Source organism: Miniopterus schreibersii (assembly GCF_964146895.1).
Source record: "Miniopterus schreibersii genome assembly, chromosome: 14".
NCBI lineage: Eukaryota > Metazoa > Chordata > Mammalia > Chiroptera > Miniopteridae > Miniopterus > Miniopterus schreibersii.
In genome coordinates, this window is record NC_138114.1 from 37425981 (window position 1) to 37445825 (window position 19845).

The following is a 19845-nucleotide window of genomic DNA, read 5'->3' on the forward strand; positions in this document are numbered from 1 at the left end:
GCTGGCCCCTAAAGTTTTAACACTGTCAGTGAATATCCTCAAAAATTACACATAACTTCTTAAAATGACTTGATGCAGAATAATTACATTATATACACAACTGGGGAGGGATGCTCACATTTACCTTCTCTCAGGCCTAAGGCCTTACTTACTAGGAAGTAACATCTGTTAATTTAGAATGAAGCTCCTCTGCCAGCCACTGGGTGAGGCACACTACATACAAAATCTCTAATCCCAACCACCTCTGAAAAAAGAACAGGCCAAAGGAGATGTAGAAACTTGTCAGAAGGTATTCTAAATACTGAAACCCAGGTGAAGGACGTTAGTTCAACTAAATCAAGGTTCTTATTCTAAAATTTGAATACTTTTAAACATCCTGGTTTTTAGGTTTAGTTTTTTATTTGATTGATACAGTAACCCTAGGAAGAACTTTGGTAATTTAAGTCTCCAGCAGCCTGGTGGGATGTTAGTTTTCTTAGCCTGTACTGAATCTTAGACCAAGCTGGTAATTTTGTTTGGTTAAGTGCTCTTCACCAAAGTCAGACTGGGTCATCCTGGATTAATGTTACTCTATGTCCTGACATCTCCAGTGTACAGCAGTCTCCATTCCTTGCAATGTAAAGAGGTTCTCACTAGAACTGCCTGATGGGCAGGGAAATAACAGAAAGCCAGCATCATTTACCATTACCACTAGGAGGACAACAACTACAATCCTCCCAAGACAGTGCTTCTTAGCCAGGGTAGTACATCTGAATCACCTGTGGAGCTGAAAAACACCCCCCCCCCCCCCAATACCCAACCACTTGCTCTGGGTTCATCTCATGAGATGTGAAAGCAGAGCTAGGGCACCTGTGTCTCCCGCCTGCTTCCCCCCCCTTTAAAGCTTTAGCAATTCTGATGTTTACCTAACCCAAGCCGAAAATCACTATCCCAAGGCACAGAAAGAATATCCTTATTCCTAGAACAAATTTTAGATTAGCAAATATCACCATCACTAAACATTACTGTTTGGGCACAGGTGTTCAGTCAGCTCTGAGTACACACCAACATTTTTTATTGAGTATTTGCTGTTAGTCATAGTACCAGGAACTGGAGATTCAAAGATAGACAAAAGAATCCTGCCCTAAAACCTCAGGCTGGTAGGGGAGACAGGCACATAACTAACTTGTAATACACTAGTGATGGTTGATGAGAACAGCTAACCTGGTCTGCACTAGATCAGAGAAGGCTACTATCCAATTATTTCAAATGCTCTTCTTTAGGACACTTTTCCCCATCTGAAATTAAAACATTTATTTATTTAGTTATTATCTGTCTCCCCTCACTGGAATGTAAGCTCCACAAGGAAAGGATTCTATCATGTTCACTGTTTTATCCCCTAGTCCCTGGAACAGTGCAGCGGTGGGTAGAGTAGTTCCCCTCTCTCTCCCTCTCTCTCCCTCTCTCTCTCTCTCTCTCTCTCTCTATTTATTTATTTATTTTATGTCTTTGTTGATTTCAAAGAGTGGAAGGGAGAGGGAGAGAGAAAGAGAGAGAAACATCAATGATGAGTCATTGATCAGCTGCCTCCTGCACACCCCCTACTAGGGATCGAGCCCGCAACCTGGGCATGTGCCCTGACAGGGAATTGAACAGAGATCTCCTGGATCCTAGGTTGATGCTCAACCGCTGAGCCATGCTGGCCAGGCTCAATATATATTTATTAAATGAATAAATGATGTACAACAAGCACTCATAATTAATGAAACAATGTCAATTTAGAAAGCCTCTAATTACATGCTGAAGGTTCTGTTCAACGCTTAGAAAAGGAGGTAGCATTGTACAGGAGAAAACCTGGGCTTTACAGTAAGATAGACCTGGGTTTGACTACTGTACTGCCACTTGATGTCTGTGTCATTCAGGAAAAGTTAATTTTTCTAAGCCTTAGTTAACTTCTCTTTAAAACGGAAATGACTGCTACTTTCCAGGGTCACTGTGAAGTTCTGAGATAAGTAAAATGACTAACACTGTTGTTGAGAGAATCAACTGGTAGAATCTTTCTGCAAGGCAATAGGGAGAATCTAATAAAAATTGAAAATGTGCATATTCTTTGACCCACCATTCCACTTCTAGAAATCTGTTTTGTAAAAGAATCAGGCATGCACAAAAATATAGGTGTTTTCTCTGCAGCACTGTGAAAGAAAAATCTGTAAAGTTTTAAAATACCTATCAGTAGGGAGCTGATTAAACAAATTATATCTAAGTGTCCAACATATGGCCTGACATTTAGTAGATACTTCACAGAAGGCAATCAGGTATTTTAATAACTATAAAAATACTATTGGCATGTACTGAGCACTTTTATGCATTTCTTCCTCACATAATCCTATAAGGTCACACTATTTCACATGAGGAAACAGACTTAATGAAATAAAAATAACTTGTTCAAGTATCAATATCAACATCCTTATCGTTATGGTGTAATTTTGCAAAATGTTACCATTGTGGGAACCTGGGCAAAGTGTACAAGAGATCTCTCTGTATTATTTCTTAAAACTGCATGTGGACCTACCGTTATCTTTTAAATTTAATTTTATTAAATTTATTGGGGTGACAATGGTCAATATGAACATACAGGTTTCAGGTGTGGGTTTCTATGTTATAACATCTGTATGTTGCTCTGTGTGCCCACCACCCAAAGTCGTCTTTTCTTCCATCACCATACATTAAGACCCCTTCACCACCCACCCCCTTCCCTCTGGCAATTACCACACTGCTGTTTGTGTCCACGAGCTTCAGTTTTATATCCCACATATGAGTGAAATCATATGGTTCTTAGCTTTTTCTGACTGACGTACTTAACTTAGCATAATATACTCAAGGTGGACCTACCATTATCTGAATAGAATTTTTAATTAAAAACACACACACAAAACCATCTAACATGCTCAAGGCTAGAACTAGAGGCCTGACTCCAAAGCTCACCCTCAATCACTGTTGCTACACAGAGAAGACGTGGGATCCTTGAGTAACACCTTAAGAAGTGATATCTCATAATTCACCATTCCATCCATTCCCTTTGCAACCTCTCCATACTTAACTCTCATGCCATCCCCAACTTACATGTTCATTTCTGTTTCTGCACTTTGCTTGGGATTCTCTCTGCCTTGAATATTTTCACTTCACTTATCTAAGATCTTTAATTCCTTTTACCTCATGTCACAGATCTTTTCCTGATCTCCTCACATGATAGTGTGTTGTCCCTGTTTTCAATTCAGATTTAACAAATATTCCGAGTACTCACTCTATCAGTAACACTATGATTACCAAGTAACTTCAGAACCACTCACATGCTACTTGAATCACCACATGTGTCCTATAATTTTCACTAAACCACAGTCTCTCTAAATGAGGAAATGTATATAAAGTGCTGGAACCAGTGCCTTGCACATAGTAGGTACTCAATTAGCGGAAGTACTTAAAAGGGAACATAAAAAATATAAAAAAGATTAGAGATGAGGCTTTGTCCAGAGCAAGCAAGCACTTGACACGTCAGTTAATGGATGCCACCAGGCAAACCCCTACTCCAAATGTCATGACACCGTTTAGATTCCTTTCCCTACTTAAGACAACAAAAGCCATAAAATCTTTTTAATAAAAATGTTTTCTCTGTCACAGCAAAAATACATATTTATAAGACTGTCGGAAGGAATAGGTTATTTCCAACATTATACAGTTTGTTTATGGAGCCTCCAAAAGAGAAATTTATCACTCAAGAGAATGAAATCCACTGAAAGGTTCACAAGAAAAGTGTTCTACCTACAGAGTTTCTGGCAGACTTTTCTAGAGCTGGTTGCTGGATGACCCCAGGTATTTGAATAAAGACAATGGCATTTTACTGTTACTTTCATACATGTACTCTTGGAAACAGCTTACCCCCTCCTTGGGGTAAAATGTGACTTCTTAGGTCTGCAAGAATTCAGGCTGTACTCGGGCCACTTTCCGGAATTCTTTAGTGTGGGTCTTAGGGCACTGCATCTCACACCAGCTGATGGGAATCATCTGGACACCTAAAAGGGAAAAGCTGGTGTTGGAGCTGATACCCAAAATATTTGCCTGAATTCCTTCTCTTTTCAGTTGCGTATGAACTAAAGTGTCACCAAGGTACCTAGTGAACCTTCCCTCATACAGAAAGGAACCTTGTTTATTCCACTGACTTATGGAGGGATCAGGAGTTATTGCCTTTTCCTTAGATTTATATGAGGAGCATCTTTCTAATCTCAGCAGTATCTACATTCACATTACTTCCTAAGTAATTATAAAACAAGGGAAACGAAAGAAAACAATGGATTAATCTCAAATCACAGCTTCCAGGGAAAGGTAAACATGTGGAAGCATGGACCAACTCACCTGATTCACTGTGGGCCACCACCACCCCTAGTTCATTTTCGGCAGTGGTCAGGAGGTAGTTGGACTGTGCATCACCTAGGGAGATCTAGTCACATAACATTGTGAAGGAAAATGAAGGGTTAAAAGTCTTCACTCCCATAGCCACATGAGCTGTTCCTCTAATTCCATTTCTTCTTTTGACAAATGATCACAATTCTGCTGGGAATAAAGGATACCACTTTGGCCAAGACAATGTCACCTGGGCGAAAACTCTTATAAATTTCAACCTGTAAAGAAAGAACAGGAATGTTACATGAAAGCTCTAAATTAGGCCTATAAGAAACTATTAATCCCTCTGGTAGAATCAGTCTACTTTCTAATCCCAGAGGGTAGAAGTCATCATTACTCAAGTCAACCAACAACTTTTATTGCTTCTATGGCATCATCATATAAATGAAAGATTCTGAATCCTGTAACCTGATCAGGAACCTGACTTGGGCAAAAGGTGGCTCTGAAAGAGTCCAGAGTAAGTCTGAGGAAACAGCAATGAATAAATACCTGGCTTCAAAGGCAAAGAGCAAGTCAGCCTTGCTCTGGTCAACAGAGTGAACAAAACTCATATGGAGAGGAAACGGACAGTGAGGTGAATTCCACACTTTCCAGTAGGGAACACCCTCAAATTCTTTGGACTCCACATCCCACAGGTCTTTAAAACTCACTGGAATAACTTAAAAGGATTGTCTTAAAGCCAAAAAAACCCCAAAAAAACCCCAAAGGAACCAACCAACAACCTTGTCTTTTTCAGTAGCTCGAACATCTTCCTTGCTATAAAAAAAAAACAACAACAGAAAGATTAATTATCTGTGATAAAGAATTATCCTTCAGATGCCTAGCAGACAAAAAGCTATAAGAGCAAATATCAAGTCATAATTAGGACCCAGCTGCTACTGAGAGGAGCAGGGTAGAGAAGCATCCCCAGGCCTCAGAGAGGAGAAAACCACATTTCACATTCTTGGATCACATAGAGCAGCAGGATCAATACCTCTGACTAGAAAAAAGCAGATAAGATTTGGCAAGAAAGGATAAGGAAGTTTGCTGCCTTAGGAGAGTCTGAACAGAAGCAATATAGAACTGCACAGAATGCTAAGGATAGAAAGGGGCTCAGAAAAGTTAAATCACCTGGCTCACAAGAATTGTTTGTCCCTTCTCAAAGAATCCACAGGAGAAAAAAAAAATCTACCATTTTATCCACTAACCTTTGTAATGTCCTAGAATCCTTGGGTTTAATCTATATAAAATTCAAGAAAGGAAGGTACTTCCTAAAATGCTTTCTACTTTGATATGAATCATCCCACACTGCTAATCTCTAGCTCAGCTCAGTTCTTTCTGCTTTGTTCTTAAGCCCTGTCTCATTAATATTTTCCTTTTGTCCCAACTCATATATTACAGTATTTTCTTAGGACACTATCTGGGGCGAATCAAAGTACAAAGAGGAGAGAAATAAGCAGGAGGAGGAACTGAAATTGTTCCTAAAAATTCCAATCTTATTCCAGGTGCTGAGACAAATGTGAAGACAAGAATACTTCTTGCGCGGCTGGGCGTGGCTCAGCGGTTAAGTGTCGACCTAGGATCCAGGCGATCAGGGTTTGATTCCTGGTCAGGGCACATGCCTGGGTTGTGGGCTTTAGCCGATCAATGACTCTCTCACCATTGATGTTTCTATCTCTCTCTCTCCCTCTCCTTTCCCCTCTCTGAAATCAATAAAGATATATTTAAAAAAAAAAAAGAATACTTCTTACCGGATAGTTCCTCGAAAAGAGTTCTTAAGTGGTGTGGACCCCACATACAGGATGTGTACTTTGGCAAAGCGTGAATTGATGCTAGAAACCTGTGGAACAGAGAAAAGATCAGCATCAGAGTATTAGCAGTTGTCAACTCAAGGAGGCAGCAATAAACTAGGAACTACCAGGATTTCAGTCCAAGCAATCCTACTAAGTATAGGACTTAAGGTAAGTTAACTTCTACTTATCCTTGCATAAAGTGGAATAACAGCCACTCTGGCCAATGGCGTTACCAAAGGAATCAAATAAAATAGCATAGTATATGCCCAGCCAGCATGGCTCAGTGGTTGAGTATCAACCTATGATTCAGGAGATCACGGCACATGCCTGTGTTGTGGGCTCAATCCCCAGTGGGGGGTGTGCAGGAGGCAGCCGATCAACGACTCTCTCATCACTGATGTTTCTATCTCTCTCTCTCCCTCTCCCTTCCTCTCTCTGAAATCAATAAAGACATATTTAAAAAAAAAATAGCACAGTACAGACTTTTTAAAATACAGATGTCTAACATAAATAGACACAAGGCATTATAGCAAATCTAGACCTTTAACAGGTCTTACTAAAGGCCTATAAAATGGATGGAATTTAAGTCTACATTTCAGCTGCTGCATAATTATTTGGATCACTGCCTGTCCAGTTATTTTCAGAATTATGCATAGATTTTTCTGCTGGAGCAAGTTATAAAGAGAGAGACTAAGAGCTCCAAGTGAATGTAACCTGGCAGAGGGTGGGATGATGTACTACAGTTATTGATCAGTACAGCATTAACTTGTACTTCCCATGAAACATCCTAAAAGACTTTACATTTAACAGGAATACTATAGTATAAAGTCTTTCACTTTTCTACAGAAAAAGGTCTAACTTCAGATATTCAGGAAATATTAAGGTAGGCGTCCTTACCACCCTTTGGAGCCCCTGTTTCCCACACAAACAACACTACATACTCAGGGAACCTGTTTTGTGAAAGAACCATGCAAACCTGAACTTGGCTACCTTGATCATTACCCTAGAAATCTTTACAGCAGCACAGTCCAGTAAAACTTTCTGTGATGATAGAAATGTTCTGTGTTGACCAAAATGGCAACCACTAACCACATGTGGCTATTAAGAACTTGAAATGTGGTTAGCGAAGCTGATAAATAAATTTTAAATTTTAATTTACTTAAATTTAAATGGCCATGTGTGGCTAGTGGATACCATATTGAAGAGTGCAGTTCTACAAGGATCATGATTTCAGCATTGGATGTGGGTATCCTAAGTAGTGAGAGGTAGAACTAACTTACCTTACAGGTTACAATAGCTCCCACATCTGGCAGTAACTGGGACTCTGTTTCTCTCATCACAGACACAACAGGAAGCTATGAAGAAAACAATAAAACACGAGTATCCTGGCTAAAGGTATCTGTGGCTTGACTGTAATACAGGAATGCCTTGGTCCACAGTTGAGGACATGAGGGCAGGTGGACTACAGATTCGCTTGTAACCCAGAGCAGAAAGCCTTGGAAGTTTTAGAAAATAGAAGGGTCACAGAAAGAATGCTGTTAGAAGACATAATCTAACCATTTCAAGTTAGTTCTAACAGGTTTTTCATATGTGATTTTCTTGGAATTTCTTGGTATATAATTCTTGCCTATAATCATGGATAATTTGACTCTCCAAATTTATACTGCTTCTTTCTATTTTCATTTTATTGTATAGGCTAGAATTTCCAAGTAAATGTTATAAAATAGTGGCTATACTTGTTTACTTCTGGTTTAGGGGAATACTTGTAGAGTTTTCTCTTTGAGTATAAGATAGATAGTATTTTTGAACTTCATCTTTTATGAATCTATCCCTTGCTCACTAGGCTTCGGCTCTCCTGGCCTTCTTTCAGTTTTACCAACTCATTAAATTTCTTACCATCTCAGGAGCTCTGTTCAACCTGTTCTTTTTGCCAGGACTGAGCTCTCCTTATTTGTCCTTTAGATTGGTTAAATGTCACTTGCGCTGACTAGGCTGAGTTTATTTATAACACGTTCTCATGGTATCCTGTAGTATTCTTTTAAAGCAGTCATTGCATTTGTAACCATACATTCATTTGAGCACTTATTTTGTTTACAATTTGTGTCTGTGCCCCATGATAGCAGAGACCATGTGTATTACCATATCCCTAGAGGTCAGCACTGAGCCTGGCATATGAACATGCTCAACAGGTATATATATTTATGAAATGAACAAACTTAGGAAGGTTAAGGGCATTCCCAAAACTGAATGAAAAGCCTCTCATTTTACAGATGAGGAAGAACCTAAAGCCAGAGTCTGTTTCTTACTTAAAGCAGAATCAAGGCATAGTTAGCCAGTACCTAAGCATTCCAATTCTGAATCCTCTTTCTACTATGCTACCTGTCTTTAAGCTGCTCCTTCAAAGGCTGCTTATCTGATCCTGAGTTAACACTGCCTTAGGCTCTGAACTAGAGAGGACAGTATTACGCGTTTATTCAATAAGTGTTTATTGAGCATTTACCTTGCTAGGCACTGAAAGTATGGGGGTGAGGCCTGCTTTCATGAATCTTAAAAGTCAAGTAAAGAAAGAGTCTAGTGGGAAACATACAATTCAGTGTTTAATTATATACTTAGCTAAGTGCTTGGAAGGAAAGGAACACAATTTTTTGTGTTTAACAAAACAAACAACAAACAAAAAACAAAACTAATTTCCTCAACGAGTGGGTCTAGGAGGGCTTCTCTGAGAAAGTGATACTTAGGCCATCTGAAGGATTGATAGGTAGGAATTAAATAGGCTAAGGAGGGGAAGAGCGTGTTCCAGACAGATGGTGTGCACACAAAGGCCCTGTGGCCGGAGAGAGCGTAGAGCATTAGAGATGCTGAAAGAAGCCTATATGGCTATATTGCACAGAGTGAGGTGGGGATCTGGGTGAAGCCAGAGAGGTAGGCGACATTCGGACAGGATTCAGCTCACGCAGGGCTGAGCTCGCCTCCGCTCTTCCTCCAGCATCCTTCCGAGTGTCAGCAACACAATCAAGCGTGCCCAACACAGCTGGTCTTCGCTGGCTAAGTGCCCCGCAGCAGGGACCACAGCTGGAAGAGACCAACTTTCCTCTCTTCCTGCTGAGGCACTAAAGATGCGTCGACAGTGCCCTTGCCTAAGGACCACGAAACGAAAGGCAGCCTGAGAGAAAGGCAGAGAGAGAGGAGATGGGAGGCCGCCCCCTTTACCGCGCCGTTCTCGCTGGTCTTCGTCATGCAGCCAGCAAGCGACGAAAAGATGTAGCCGTGCCGGGTGTAGGTGCCGCTGCCTGGGCTGCCCTCCTCCAAGTTACACAGACGTTCGCCTGCAAGAAAAAACGCTGCGTCAGCCACGGGTGCCCAGAAACTGTTGCCATCCAACCTTCCTGCTCTGTCCCTCTCCAGGACTCGCTATGGGCACCCCTCACTTACCCGGGATGCAGTACCTCACGGGTGGCGCCATGACTGCCACTCTCCCAAGCCCGGAGGAAAATGAAGCCGACTTCTCATTGGCCCAAATCCAGGCGGTGCCTCAATAAGAAGCTCGCCGATTGGTGGGGTTATCACGTGACCACCTCAGCACCTTTCTCTAGAGGTGAACTACTAGTCCCAGATTGCCCGGGGCGAACCCGGGGGCGGGGCTCCAAGACGCCTGTACTTGCGCTTGCGTCTGTGCTTGAGGATGGGCTGGCGGCGGTTACGGGTCTGCATGCAGGCTGTGCGGGCTGTGGGGCATGGTTGGTTGGGTTGAGCTGTGCGGGCCCGGGGCCCTGAGCTGGAGGGGGTGGCAGTGAGCTGAGGCTGCGGGCTCCACTCGGCTGACTGGGGAGTCGGCAGGACGCAGGTAAGCTGGCAGGCCTTTGTCCTCAGTCCTGTCTCTTTTTCTAGGGTCGGGCCCAGTTCCGGGGCCTTGTCGTGAGCCCGGGTTTCCTGCTGTCTCCCTGCCGAGCCCTGCAAGTCCGCGCGCTCCTCTAGTCGGGGAGAATGCACTTTCCGGGCAGCCGTAACTTGCGAAGCTGGAAGGAAACCAACCGACCCATTTCGCCCATTTCACAGATTTGCAAACTCAGATCCAGAGATAAGATTTGAATTGTCCAGTGTCTCAAAGATAGTTTAAGGTAGAGCCCAAACCGGAACCTGAGTTTTTTTACTTCCAGTCCGTCGTACTTTGACCATGTCACCCTCACTTAGAAATAAAACATTTTCCTGGTTTTTATAACTGCAGCTTCCTATCACAGTGGGATCCTCTCAAGAGCTGGATCCTATCCTTAACTTTTTCTGTTCCCACCAATTTTAGTCTGGAAGGGAAGTCTGCACATGAATATTTTAAAATGCTGCTCTTATTGATGATTGACACCTGCTGCTTGAGATTGCAAACATCCTGAGAGCAGTATCTTTGTCTGGTGAAGTTTACCAAGACTTTCATCGCAGTTTCCTTTGCCTTCTGGTGGCTTTGAAATCCGTCTTTCCCTGTGTACGACGCCCCCCCCCCCCAATCCATTTTCCCCTTTGGAAACAGATGGTGTCTTAGAGTCTTGGAAAGAGGAGAGTTCCATGGCCTGCAATCCTCTCTAATCTTGTGGCAGATGTCATTATAACCCGTGGCTACTACTACTGAGGAATCTGTTCAGGGCTTGTGCTTGGGATGATAGTGAAGTTGTGCTTTGCTCCGTTTCCTCCCCTGTTCACACTGATCACCGCCCCTCCAATTGTTTGAGTTCTGCTTTACCTCAGTTTCCTGAGATGAATGTATGTTCAGTCGTGGCCCCATGGACTACATATCTCTTCCCTGACCTCCCCATAGCCCCCAAAGCCCGCTAGCTAAAATGAGTGGAGGCTCAGCTTCAGACTTTGTTCACTCAAATCTGATCTGTGGTTCTCTGCATGTACAAGCTTTCTGCTTACATGTTTGGGTTGATTTCTGGTTGAAATTGTTTTCTAAAACACCTTCTAACTCTTAAGTGCTACGATTCTAACAATGAGGAATGATAGCAGCAGACACGTACTTAGCGTTATCACATTGGGAGGAATGCCCTTGCTATTAGTCGTAGGACAGACAGACATCTGACCAGTCTCTCCACTTCTGCATCCCAGGTCATTCATTCAACACGTATTTATTGAGCACTTCCATGAGCCAGGTATTGTGCTAAAAACGTTATAAACATCTCATTTATACCTTACCAAGTGTATATATGGAATCATAAAGGGTTAGATCTAGAAGGGACCTTAGCATTTATTTATCCTCATTGAATGTGAACATAGGGAAATTGAGTTCAGGCAGGATTCGGTGATTTGCCCAAGGTCAGAGAACCACTTAAGGGCAGAATTGAACTTTGAGTAGTTAAATTATGGGGCAGATAAAAGTTAGTTAGTTTAGTCCTTGAAGTAGGCATTTCCTGGAGGTGGTTGAGAACAATCCAAAAAGTAGAGAATCTGAGAAGGAAGTATTTTTGTAGACAGGAGAGATGGCATGTAATTAATGTTAATAAAGATGAGAAATGCATTCATCTTATTTGCAAGCTAATACATACTATTGTATTTTAGCAAATAGGAAATTCTCCATTAGTCATAGTAAGGGAATAAACAATGGTACGGACAACCATAGTCACTTGGATTTGTTGTGGGGTAAAATGTTTTGTCCCACTCTTAAATTTGATTGTGGTGGCTATATGTACTATTTGAAAATTGATGCTTTAAGCCAAATCGTGGTTCCAAACAATGGGAGTCCAGTTCAAAGGAGGTAGGAAGTTTGAGCTCTTCCTTTTTCTCCTTTCTACACCGCCTCTTAGTTCTCTAGCTCCTGGGAGGTGATATGGGAATGACCATTTCTTAATCCTGGTGCAGAGAGTAGGTCCCTACTGAATTGTCTTTCTTTTCTTTCTTTGCTGGCCTTGTCTGCTGGATTTCTTTTTCCCTTAGGTCACTGTAGGGCTTGTGGAAGGAGGTAATTAAGTGTTTTCTTTGAAAGGCTTCTTATGTTGATGAGCCAGGACGCAAGGAGAGTATCTTGCTCCAGTTACTGAACTGAAACCATCCCTATAGTAGAGCAGCCTCCTCCAGTTTCTGCTGGGTTTTTGAGCCGCCTGTTAAATAAGTCAGTGGAGTTGCTGAGGACAAAGTAGTTCTAGGGGAAAATCAGATAATTTCTTTTCTGGTAAGGACTTTAATCTGCAGAATTGATGTAACTATCATCGAAGGAATCTGTGTCTTCTGTTCTGGGTATTGCCTGGGCAGCTGACCTTTCATGGCTGTCGGATGAGGTAGAAAACACATAAAGGAGTTGAAGGCACTTGCAGAGGAGCTGTGCAAAAGGCTAAAGCTGTTTGGGAAGCTTGGGGCTAAGGGCAGCTGGCGCACATAAGGCTCTTGAATGTTCAACTAGAAGACGCAGGGAGCTCAGCAGGAGGGCAGGCCTTGTGGTCATCATAAGCCGCCAGCATGGAGGCTCCACTCCCACTGCCAGTGTCTGTCTGTCTGTGGTGGTATTCTTTGAATTCTCAAAGTTGTCTTGGCTTCTGTATCCTTGGGGTGGTGCTGGGACTGGAATTGGAGACAAAGCATCTTATGTCAAGGGGTAGCTGAGCTGTCCTTACAGGAGACAGGGACTCTTATGCTACCAGGTTGGGTCTGGTGGCCTGTAACATCAGCCCAAAGGGAGAAGGAAGGACGAGTATCTTTTGCCAAGACTCAGCACCAGGGAGGATCCAGGTGCAGGGTCCACATGCTATGCATTCACCCTCCCCACTGGCTGTTCCTTGGTGAAGAGCAGTTTTTTAGGAGGTAGGTCAGTGGGTCAGGGCAGGCAGGGACTTGGGGACCCTCTGCTACAGTGGCCACACTCACAGAGACATAGTGGGCAGCTTTGTGCATGTTGGCTGTGCTCCACCCAGTGGTCCGTCTACAGACAACTCCAAAGATCCTTCTTTGTCTTGGAGCTGCCTGCCTCTCCTTCACCCCTTACTGTGACCCTTTAGGTGTGCATCGTCATGGATTTGCTGTGTAACCATGTGGTGTAATATGATTTCTGCCTGATTAGAACCTCTAGACCCTACCCCATATAGTCTGGTTGGGACAGTGGCACCGCATATTCCGTGGAGAATTGAAGTGACTTTGCTACTGTCCACAGCTGGTAACTGGTCCATCTGAGCCTCAGTCTTAGGTCTTTGCTTCTAAACTGGTGCTTGGGGCCTCCCCACTGGTACGCTAGGGAGGGGCAGGACCCAGGCTGGCCCCTCACAATGGTGTGCTCTCCTAGGAGCCATGCGGGGCCAGCGGAGCCTGCTGCTGGGCCCCGCCCGTCTCTGCCTGCGCCTGCTTCTGCTCCTGGGCTCCAGGCGCCGCTGTCCCCCTCTGCTCCGGGGCCTGGTACAACGCTGGCGCTATGGCAAGGTCTGCCTGCGCTCCATGCTCTACAACTCCTTCGGGGGCAGTGACACCGCTGTCGATGCTGCCTTTGAGCCCATCTACTGGCTGGTGGACAACGTGATCCGCTGGTGTGGGGTGGTGAGTGATGGCTGGGGAGCAGGAAGAGGGATGTTTTGGGGTAGCAGAGGGACATGTGTCTGATGGACCCACACCAGCCCCTACCCCAGGGATATTCCTGAGTTACTCTGGGCATTGGCAAGCTCTCTCACTGCGTCTGACCTCACTGGTGTTGGCAGGTGTTTGTGGTGCTGGTGATTGTGCTGACCAGCTCCATTGTGGCCATCGCCTACCTGTGTGTTCTACCCCTCATCCTCCGAACCTACTCAGTGCCACGGCTCTGCTGGCATTTCTTCTATAGTCACTGGAATCTGATCCTCATCGTCTTCCATTACTACCAGGCCATTACCACTCCACCTGGATATCCACCCCAGGTGGGTCTCCACAGGCGGTGGGGGGAGGCAGAGGGCTGCTGGCCTCGGGAGCCAGTGCCACGAGTGGGGAGAGTGAGTGCCTTGGTATCTTTTGAAGTATGAAATTGGTGCTGCCACAGTTGCCATGATGCTTTTCTCTCTTTGCACAGGGCAGGAATGATATTGCAACAGTCTCTATCTGTAAGAAGTGCATCTACCCCAAGCCAGCCCGAACACACCACTGCAGTGTCTGCAACAGGTGGGTCTTGGCTTTGCTCTCTGTGAACCCAGCTAGTCCCTTTGGCTGTAGCCCTAGGGCAAAACCTAGACCTGGAGTTTGATAAGATGTTTATGAAGCACCCATCAGGTGCCAGACAGTGTTCCCTCTCTGTCATGACCCCTGGTCCTCAGGATGGTCCTGTGAGTTACGCATTATCACCACTTATAGAAACTGAGGTTCTGAGAGAGGAGTTACCTTGTTTAGTATCATGTAGCCAATGCAACAGGGTTTAAAGCAAGGCCTGCTGTCTTCAAAGTCTGTGCCCTTTCCACCCCAGCAGGATGCTGGTCCTTGTAGGAAAGGATTGGCACTGACATCTCAAGAACCTTGGCCACCGTAACAGAGCCTGTGTCCCTCCCTCACAGGTGTGTGCTGAAGATGGATCATCACTGTCGTATCCTTTTATTATCTCTTCTGCCTGAGGCCTCCTTCTTTAGCTTCAGAGCACTGCACAGGGCTAAGGGCCACAAACCTGAGCCTCTGGCATCACCCTGCAGAGAACATTGGGCTCATGAGAAGTCAGTGGAAGAGAAGTTGTGGGGGCTGGCCATCTCCTGGGGGAAGCAGGAAGCTTGCAGGCTCTCTGGGACAGATCTCCTTGGAGCAAGGCATCTATTCCAACAGCTCTTCCTTTTTTAAAAAAAAATATCTTTATTTCAGGGAGAGGGGGCGAGAGAGAGAGAGAAACATCAATGATGAGTCATTGATCGGCTGCCTGCTGCACGCCCCCCACTGGGGACTGAGCCTGCAACCAGGGCATGTGCCCTGACCGGGAATCGAACCTCGATCTCCTGGATCATAGGTTGATGCTCAACCGCTGAGCCACTCTGGCCGGGCCAGCTCTTCCTTTGGTAGACTGTCATGCTGACATCCTTTGGATGGAAAGATGTTTGGGGTTCAGTGGTTGTCCACTGGATATCCATATAGAACCATTGGTCCCCTTCTGCTGTCCCATACAGATGTCTGGTTAACCCAGTAGGTTGACGTATTGGCAGATTCATTTTAATGGTGGGTTTCAATTTTCATGATTTCCTCGTGGGACTTGTGAGGGCTTCGAAAAGCTTTAACACTTCACTTTCACATCAGCTTCTGGAAAGTCCCATGTTTTCCTGCCTTTGGAAAATATTTCTTGGTGACTGGAAGCCCTGGGCTTGGATGATGTCATCACAAAGCAAGGATGAACGAGAGAGGCCCAGACACACCCTAAAGTTGTTTTGTCTTGTCCTTAATCCTTTCCCCACCAGCCTGGCTGAACAACTGTGTGGGCCACTATAACCATCGGTACTTCTTCTCTTTCTGTTTTTTCATGACTCTGGGCTGTGTCTACTGCAGCTACGGAAGTTGGGACCTTTTCCGGGAGGCTTACGCTGCCATTGAGGTGAGCCCATAGTTAGGAGCCGGGCCTCTCCTTAGAGAGCACTTTGGGGTGTGGAATCTGTCCCTAAGGAGTGGGGCTGGTAGCACCTCCATGCTAGAGGCCTGAGAGTATAACCAGCACTGTTTTCCATCCCCTTAGAAAATGAAACAGCTCGACAAGAACAAACTACAGGCGGTTGCCAACCAGGTGGGCGGTCCCCACTCCACTGCCTCCTGCTGCTCAGGCCAGGGGGTATAGAGTTGCTGAGGCAACCGGGGCCCACCTGGTGGAGTTGTAGACTGGTTGAGGGGCAGCTGGAGACTGGATCAGGGGTGTTCTGGGAGGCTGTCTGCCATGCAAACTAAGTGGCCTAGGGGGCAAGTTGGAAGTCCCTGGTATGTGAGTTTTTGGCTCTCTATTCCATTATCACCGTCTTTGGGCTGAGCAAGGACTCTGCCTTGGTGATGGCCTGAGCAGCAAGGAGTCTGTGTTAGTCTGTGTACTGGGGCTCCAGGGGACAGAGGTCAGGCTGGCCAGTCCTTCGCTCCTGGTCTGCCTGCGTTGGCATCTGTATCGTCCCTTCTCCCCAGGCTTTTTGGGACTCCCTTTTCCAAGCAGATCTTGGGCTAATGATTGCACCTCTGCTGCCCTTTCAGTCCTTAGTGTAGCTTATAGTTCTCCCTGCTGCAATCATTCCATTCTGAGTATGGTCTGGTTCCTTCTCTTGGGGATTGCAGCCACAAGGTGAAGGAATTCTAGCTGGGGAGTGGAGTGGCTTCCCCTGGAGCCCCATTTGTGTTGTCAGATCTAAAGGCCCAGGGTCGGCTCCTCCTGTGCTTTGCCATCCTGTTCAGACCTGCTCTGCCCAGTGTTTGTCCACATGATGCTGCTGGGCTTGGTCCACCCATCTGGCTGCTACCCTGACTCTGTGGCTTAACCCATTATTTTTTCATCCTGGGCTTGGATCACTTCCCTGCCTGAAGGTGCTGGGGGCTCTGGTGGATTCCAGCACAGCAAATGAGCCAGACTTTGCTGTTTTCTTTTTCTAGACTTATCACCAGACCCCACCACCCACCTTCTCCTTCCGAGAAAGGATGACTCACAAGAGTCTTGTCTACCTCTGGTTCCTGTGCAGGTATCTAACTCTCCTTTTTGACAGCTTAAGAGGGGCAGCTTCAGAAAAACCTTTTTGGGTGCCCACAGGGACCCATCCCTGTGTGAACTGCTGCTCTTCTTAGTCTAATTTAGGTTGTCAAAGTCAGCATTTAATTTTCTTCAGCATTTTGGTGCAGGGAGCATAAGGATACTGGCATTGAGTGTTTGTTATGTGCCAAGGTAAGTTAAACTCCTACCTAAACAGTAGGTGGCTACATTTTATAGATGAGGAAAACTGAAAATTAGAGGGGTGAAGTGATTTGTTCTATAATACACAGCTAGGAATGAATGGTAGAGCAGAGTCTGAATTTTGTGCCATCCCATTCCAACCCTTGGTGCTTTTACTTCCCTCTACAGTCTCTCAAGTGTGGGTATTTTAATTATTTTTATTTTTAGGACACAAAGGTTTCTTTAATCATTTTTTGGGGAGAAGGGACACCACACCTTCTACCCAATTAAGAGAAACATTTTTATCAGTACAGAGGTTTGTGTTTTTTTTTAAAACACTTATCATGCCATGAATTCATAGGGAATGGGTTCCAGCAGCTCAGGCTCCTTTCCATTGGTTCTCGCAAAGTATGCTTCCGTGGGTGGAGCAGGCTGATGCTTCAGTTGAACCCAGGTGCTCAAGTGTGAGTATTTTAAGAAATACAGAACATTTTTATTAGAATACGGACTTATTCCCTCTCCTTTCCACATTAATTTATTCCTAGCCCATGTTGGAGCATTATTATTGCTTTTTATAGATATGGTTAAGTAAAAGTTTGTCTGGGATGTGTAGGCTGGGAGATAAGAAAGACAGGCAGAGGTCCCTTAGCCAGTCATCATCGCTCAGCTTAATTTCAGATATAGCTGCTAACCCTCTCTAAGCTCCTCACCAGTCTTTACCCCTTTTCTTAGTTCTGTGGCCCTGGCCCTGGGTGCCCTAACTGTATGGCATGCTGTTCTCATCAGTCGAGGTGAGACTAGTATTGAAAGGCACATCAACAAGAAGGAGAGACGTCGGCTACAGGCCAAGGGCAGAGTGAGTAGGGCTGAGGACTGGGGGTGGGTTGCTGGGTGGGTAACTGAACCTGCCATCCTGTAAACAGGCCATGGTCAGGGCCAACTAGGGCGGGCAGCCTAAAAAGCCAGAACTTGCCTAGCTGAGCCTTGGCTTGGCTTGGCTTAGGGTTGAAAATTAGAAGGGGATTAAGTCAAAGGGGTTGGTAGAAACTTGTTTTTTTCGCCCTAGGTGTTTAGGAATCATTACAACTATGGCTGCTTGGACAACTGGAAGTTATTCCTGGGTGTGGATACAGGAAGGTAAAGTAAAATACCTAGACCAGTGCTGTCTGATAGGACTCTATGATGGGAAAGGTGTTCTGTACCTATGCTGTCTAAGACATTAGCCACTAGCCAGCTACATGTGGCTACTGAGCACTTGAAATGTGGCTAATGTGAATTTTTAATTTAAATTTTCACTAATTTAAAAAGGCACATATGTGCCCTGGCCTGGTAGCTTAGCTGGTTAGAGCCGTTGTCCCAGTACACTAAGGTTGCAGTTAGGTCTCAGCACATACAAGGATCAACCAATGAATGCATAGATAAGTGGAACAAGTCAGTGTTTTTCCCCTCTTTCTCAAATCAATAAATAAAAAATAAAAACCCTCCACAAAAATGCATGTGGCTAGTGGCTACCATATTGGACAGCACAGATCTGGATTCTAGAGATCATTGCTCATTTGAGCCAACAGCGCATAAGGCCAACACTGCGGTTTAAGTAGCAGATGAGGCTTAGAGGTGACACAATGAAATCCCAAGAAAGCTGTTTTCAGGAAAGTACTTCTAGGTAGGGAAGGTGGCCACCAACTGCCTCTCATTTTTATGGGAGTGTCTGGAGTTCAAGCCAATAATTTCTGGACTGAAGTAAATGAAGCTAGCTCCTTCCGCCTGAGACATGGGAAAATCATTTTTCCAGTTGCAGTGACTGAGGCAGTAATAAGGTGACTATAGTACCTACCTGCCTCCCTTTCCCATCCCCGTTACATTTCTGGCTGTCCATGTGCTTGCAGTGGCCCCTTAGACGTTCAGCTCAAAACCTCTAAAGGCCTTCAAGGCACCAGAGGACATATTTAATGGACAAAATTAGGGCTTTTATTCCTTTGTGATTAATGCCAAGGCAGCTTCAGGATACCTTGAAGTACCTTACTAAGGAATGAGGATCAGGAAGCCCAAGAACCATTGGAACTCAGAGACATTTCTGTCTTCTCTTGCAGGCACTGGCTTACTCGGGTGCTGTTACCTTCCAGTCACCTGCCCCACGGGAATGGAATAATCTGGGACCCCCCTCCCTGGGTGACCGCTCAGTCAGCCTCTGTGATGGCAGTGTGAGCTGGATTCTGTCAGCCACAGTTTGAGCATCATCCTGCTTCCTGCATTGTCGCAAGGGCCTCCAAGATAGCTTCTCGGAATCCTTGAGCAAAAGCAGCTGCTGGGTCTGCCTTAGGGTACCACGCAGGGACAACTCAAGGACCTATCTCCTGGCCAATGCAGAAGCAAGGCGCGATGTGGAAAAATCTTAGGACTGATGTTCCTTTACTCAGGCAAACAGAAGTTCCAGCCGCAGACTGGAGATTAGGCAGCTAGCAACCTTGCAGGGTGCTGACCCCAACCTCCAGGTTATAGCACTGAAACTGGCCACCACCTCTCCCACTTGCTGTCTGAGAAAACACCTGAATGGGCATGCTGAGATTCTGGCTTCTCAACAGGGCAGATACCAAGCCTACTGCTGAGGTCACTGCCACTTCTCACATGCTGAAGGAAGCAAAAATAAAGGTATTTGATTTTTAAAGATGTGCAGCTTCTCACTCTTTGCCACTACTTTAGGGCAGCAACGGGGAAAGTCAGGGTCAAGGCCTAGTGAGTAGGTGTTCTGGTCATGCTACCTGTGCTCTATCTTGAAGGATTGTATGCCCTGAAGAATTCTTGGCTAATCTGTTATTACTGTTCTTTTTGCTTATACAGCGA

General features: G+C 45.0%; 2 protein-coding genes across 13 annotated transcripts; one reads left to right on the top strand and one right to left on the bottom strand.

The window, feature by feature from the left end:
* Window positions 1-3616: 3616 nt before the first annotated feature.
* Window positions 3617-9714, bottom strand: EXOSC1 (exosome component 1). Its single transcript, XM_081157623.1, has 8 exons — window positions 9642-9714; window positions 9420-9535; window positions 7490-7564; window positions 6168-6256; window positions 5160-5193; window positions 4605-4655; window positions 4390-4474; window positions 3617-4049 (listed from the first exon to the last, which is right to left on the bottom strand). The coding sequence occupies exons 1-8, from the start codon at window positions 9670-9672 to the stop codon at window positions 3943-3945; spliced, it is 588 nt and encodes a 195-aa protein (XP_081013749.1). The 5' UTR covers window positions 9673-9714; the 3' UTR covers window positions 3617-3942.
* A 115-nt stretch (window positions 9715-9829) lies between these two features.
* ZDHHC16 (zDHHC palmitoyltransferase 16) lies at window positions 9830-19815 on the top strand. Of its 12 annotated transcripts, none has more exons than XM_081158813.1 (12): window positions 9864-9912; window positions 10098-10327; window positions 13465-13712; window positions 13871-14065; window positions 14215-14303; window positions 14690-14718; window positions 15569-15702; window positions 15841-15888; window positions 16731-16816; window positions 17737-17860; window positions 18071-18141; window positions 19095-19666. In XM_081158813.1, the coding sequence occupies exons 3-12, from the start codon at window positions 13470-13472 to the stop codon at window positions 19207-19209; spliced, it is 1134 nt and encodes a 377-aa protein (XP_081014939.1). In that variant the 5' UTR covers window positions 9864-9912; window positions 10098-10327; window positions 13465-13469; the 3' UTR covers window positions 19210-19666. The 12 variants fall into 12 exon arrangements, with proteins under 12 accessions (XP_081014944.1, XP_081014939.1, XP_081014942.1 ...); XM_081158812.1 differs by having other exon boundaries at window positions 9888-9946; XM_081158818.1 differs by lacking the exon at window positions 14690-14718 and having other exon boundaries at window positions 9830-9912; window positions 15657-15702.
* The last annotated feature ends 30 nt before the right edge of the window (window positions 19816-19845 follow it).

What these genes read in the sequence shown, in the direction of transcription:
- ZDHHC16 (XM_081158813.1), top strand. Translation starts at nt 13,470, where the DNA reads ATGCGGGGCCAGCGGAGCCTGCTGCTGGGCCCCGCCCGTCTCTGCCTG. An exon ending in CACCTGGATATCCACCCCAG is followed by an intron (nt 14,066 to 14,214) that starts GTGGGTCTCCAC and finishes CTCTTTGCACAG; the next exon opens with GGCAGGAATGATATTGCAAC. An exon ending in GAAGATGGATCATCACTGTC is followed by an intron (nt 14,719 to 15,568) that starts GTATCCTTTTAT and finishes TTTCCCCACCAG; the next exon opens with CCTGGCTGAACAACTGTGTG.
- EXOSC1 (XM_081157623.1), bottom strand. Translation starts at nt 9,672, where the DNA reads ATGGCGCCACCCGTGAGGTACTGCATCCCGG. An exon ending in CGTGAGGTACTGCATCCCGG is followed by an intron (nt 9,536 to 9,641) that starts GTAAGTGAGGGG and finishes TTTTTCTTGCAG; the next exon opens with GCGAACGTCTGTGTAACTTG. An exon ending in GAGCTACTGAAAAAGACAAG is followed by an intron (nt 4,656 to 5,159) that starts GTTGTTGGTTGG and finishes CTTTCTTTACAG; the next exon opens with GTTGAAATTTATAAGAGTTT.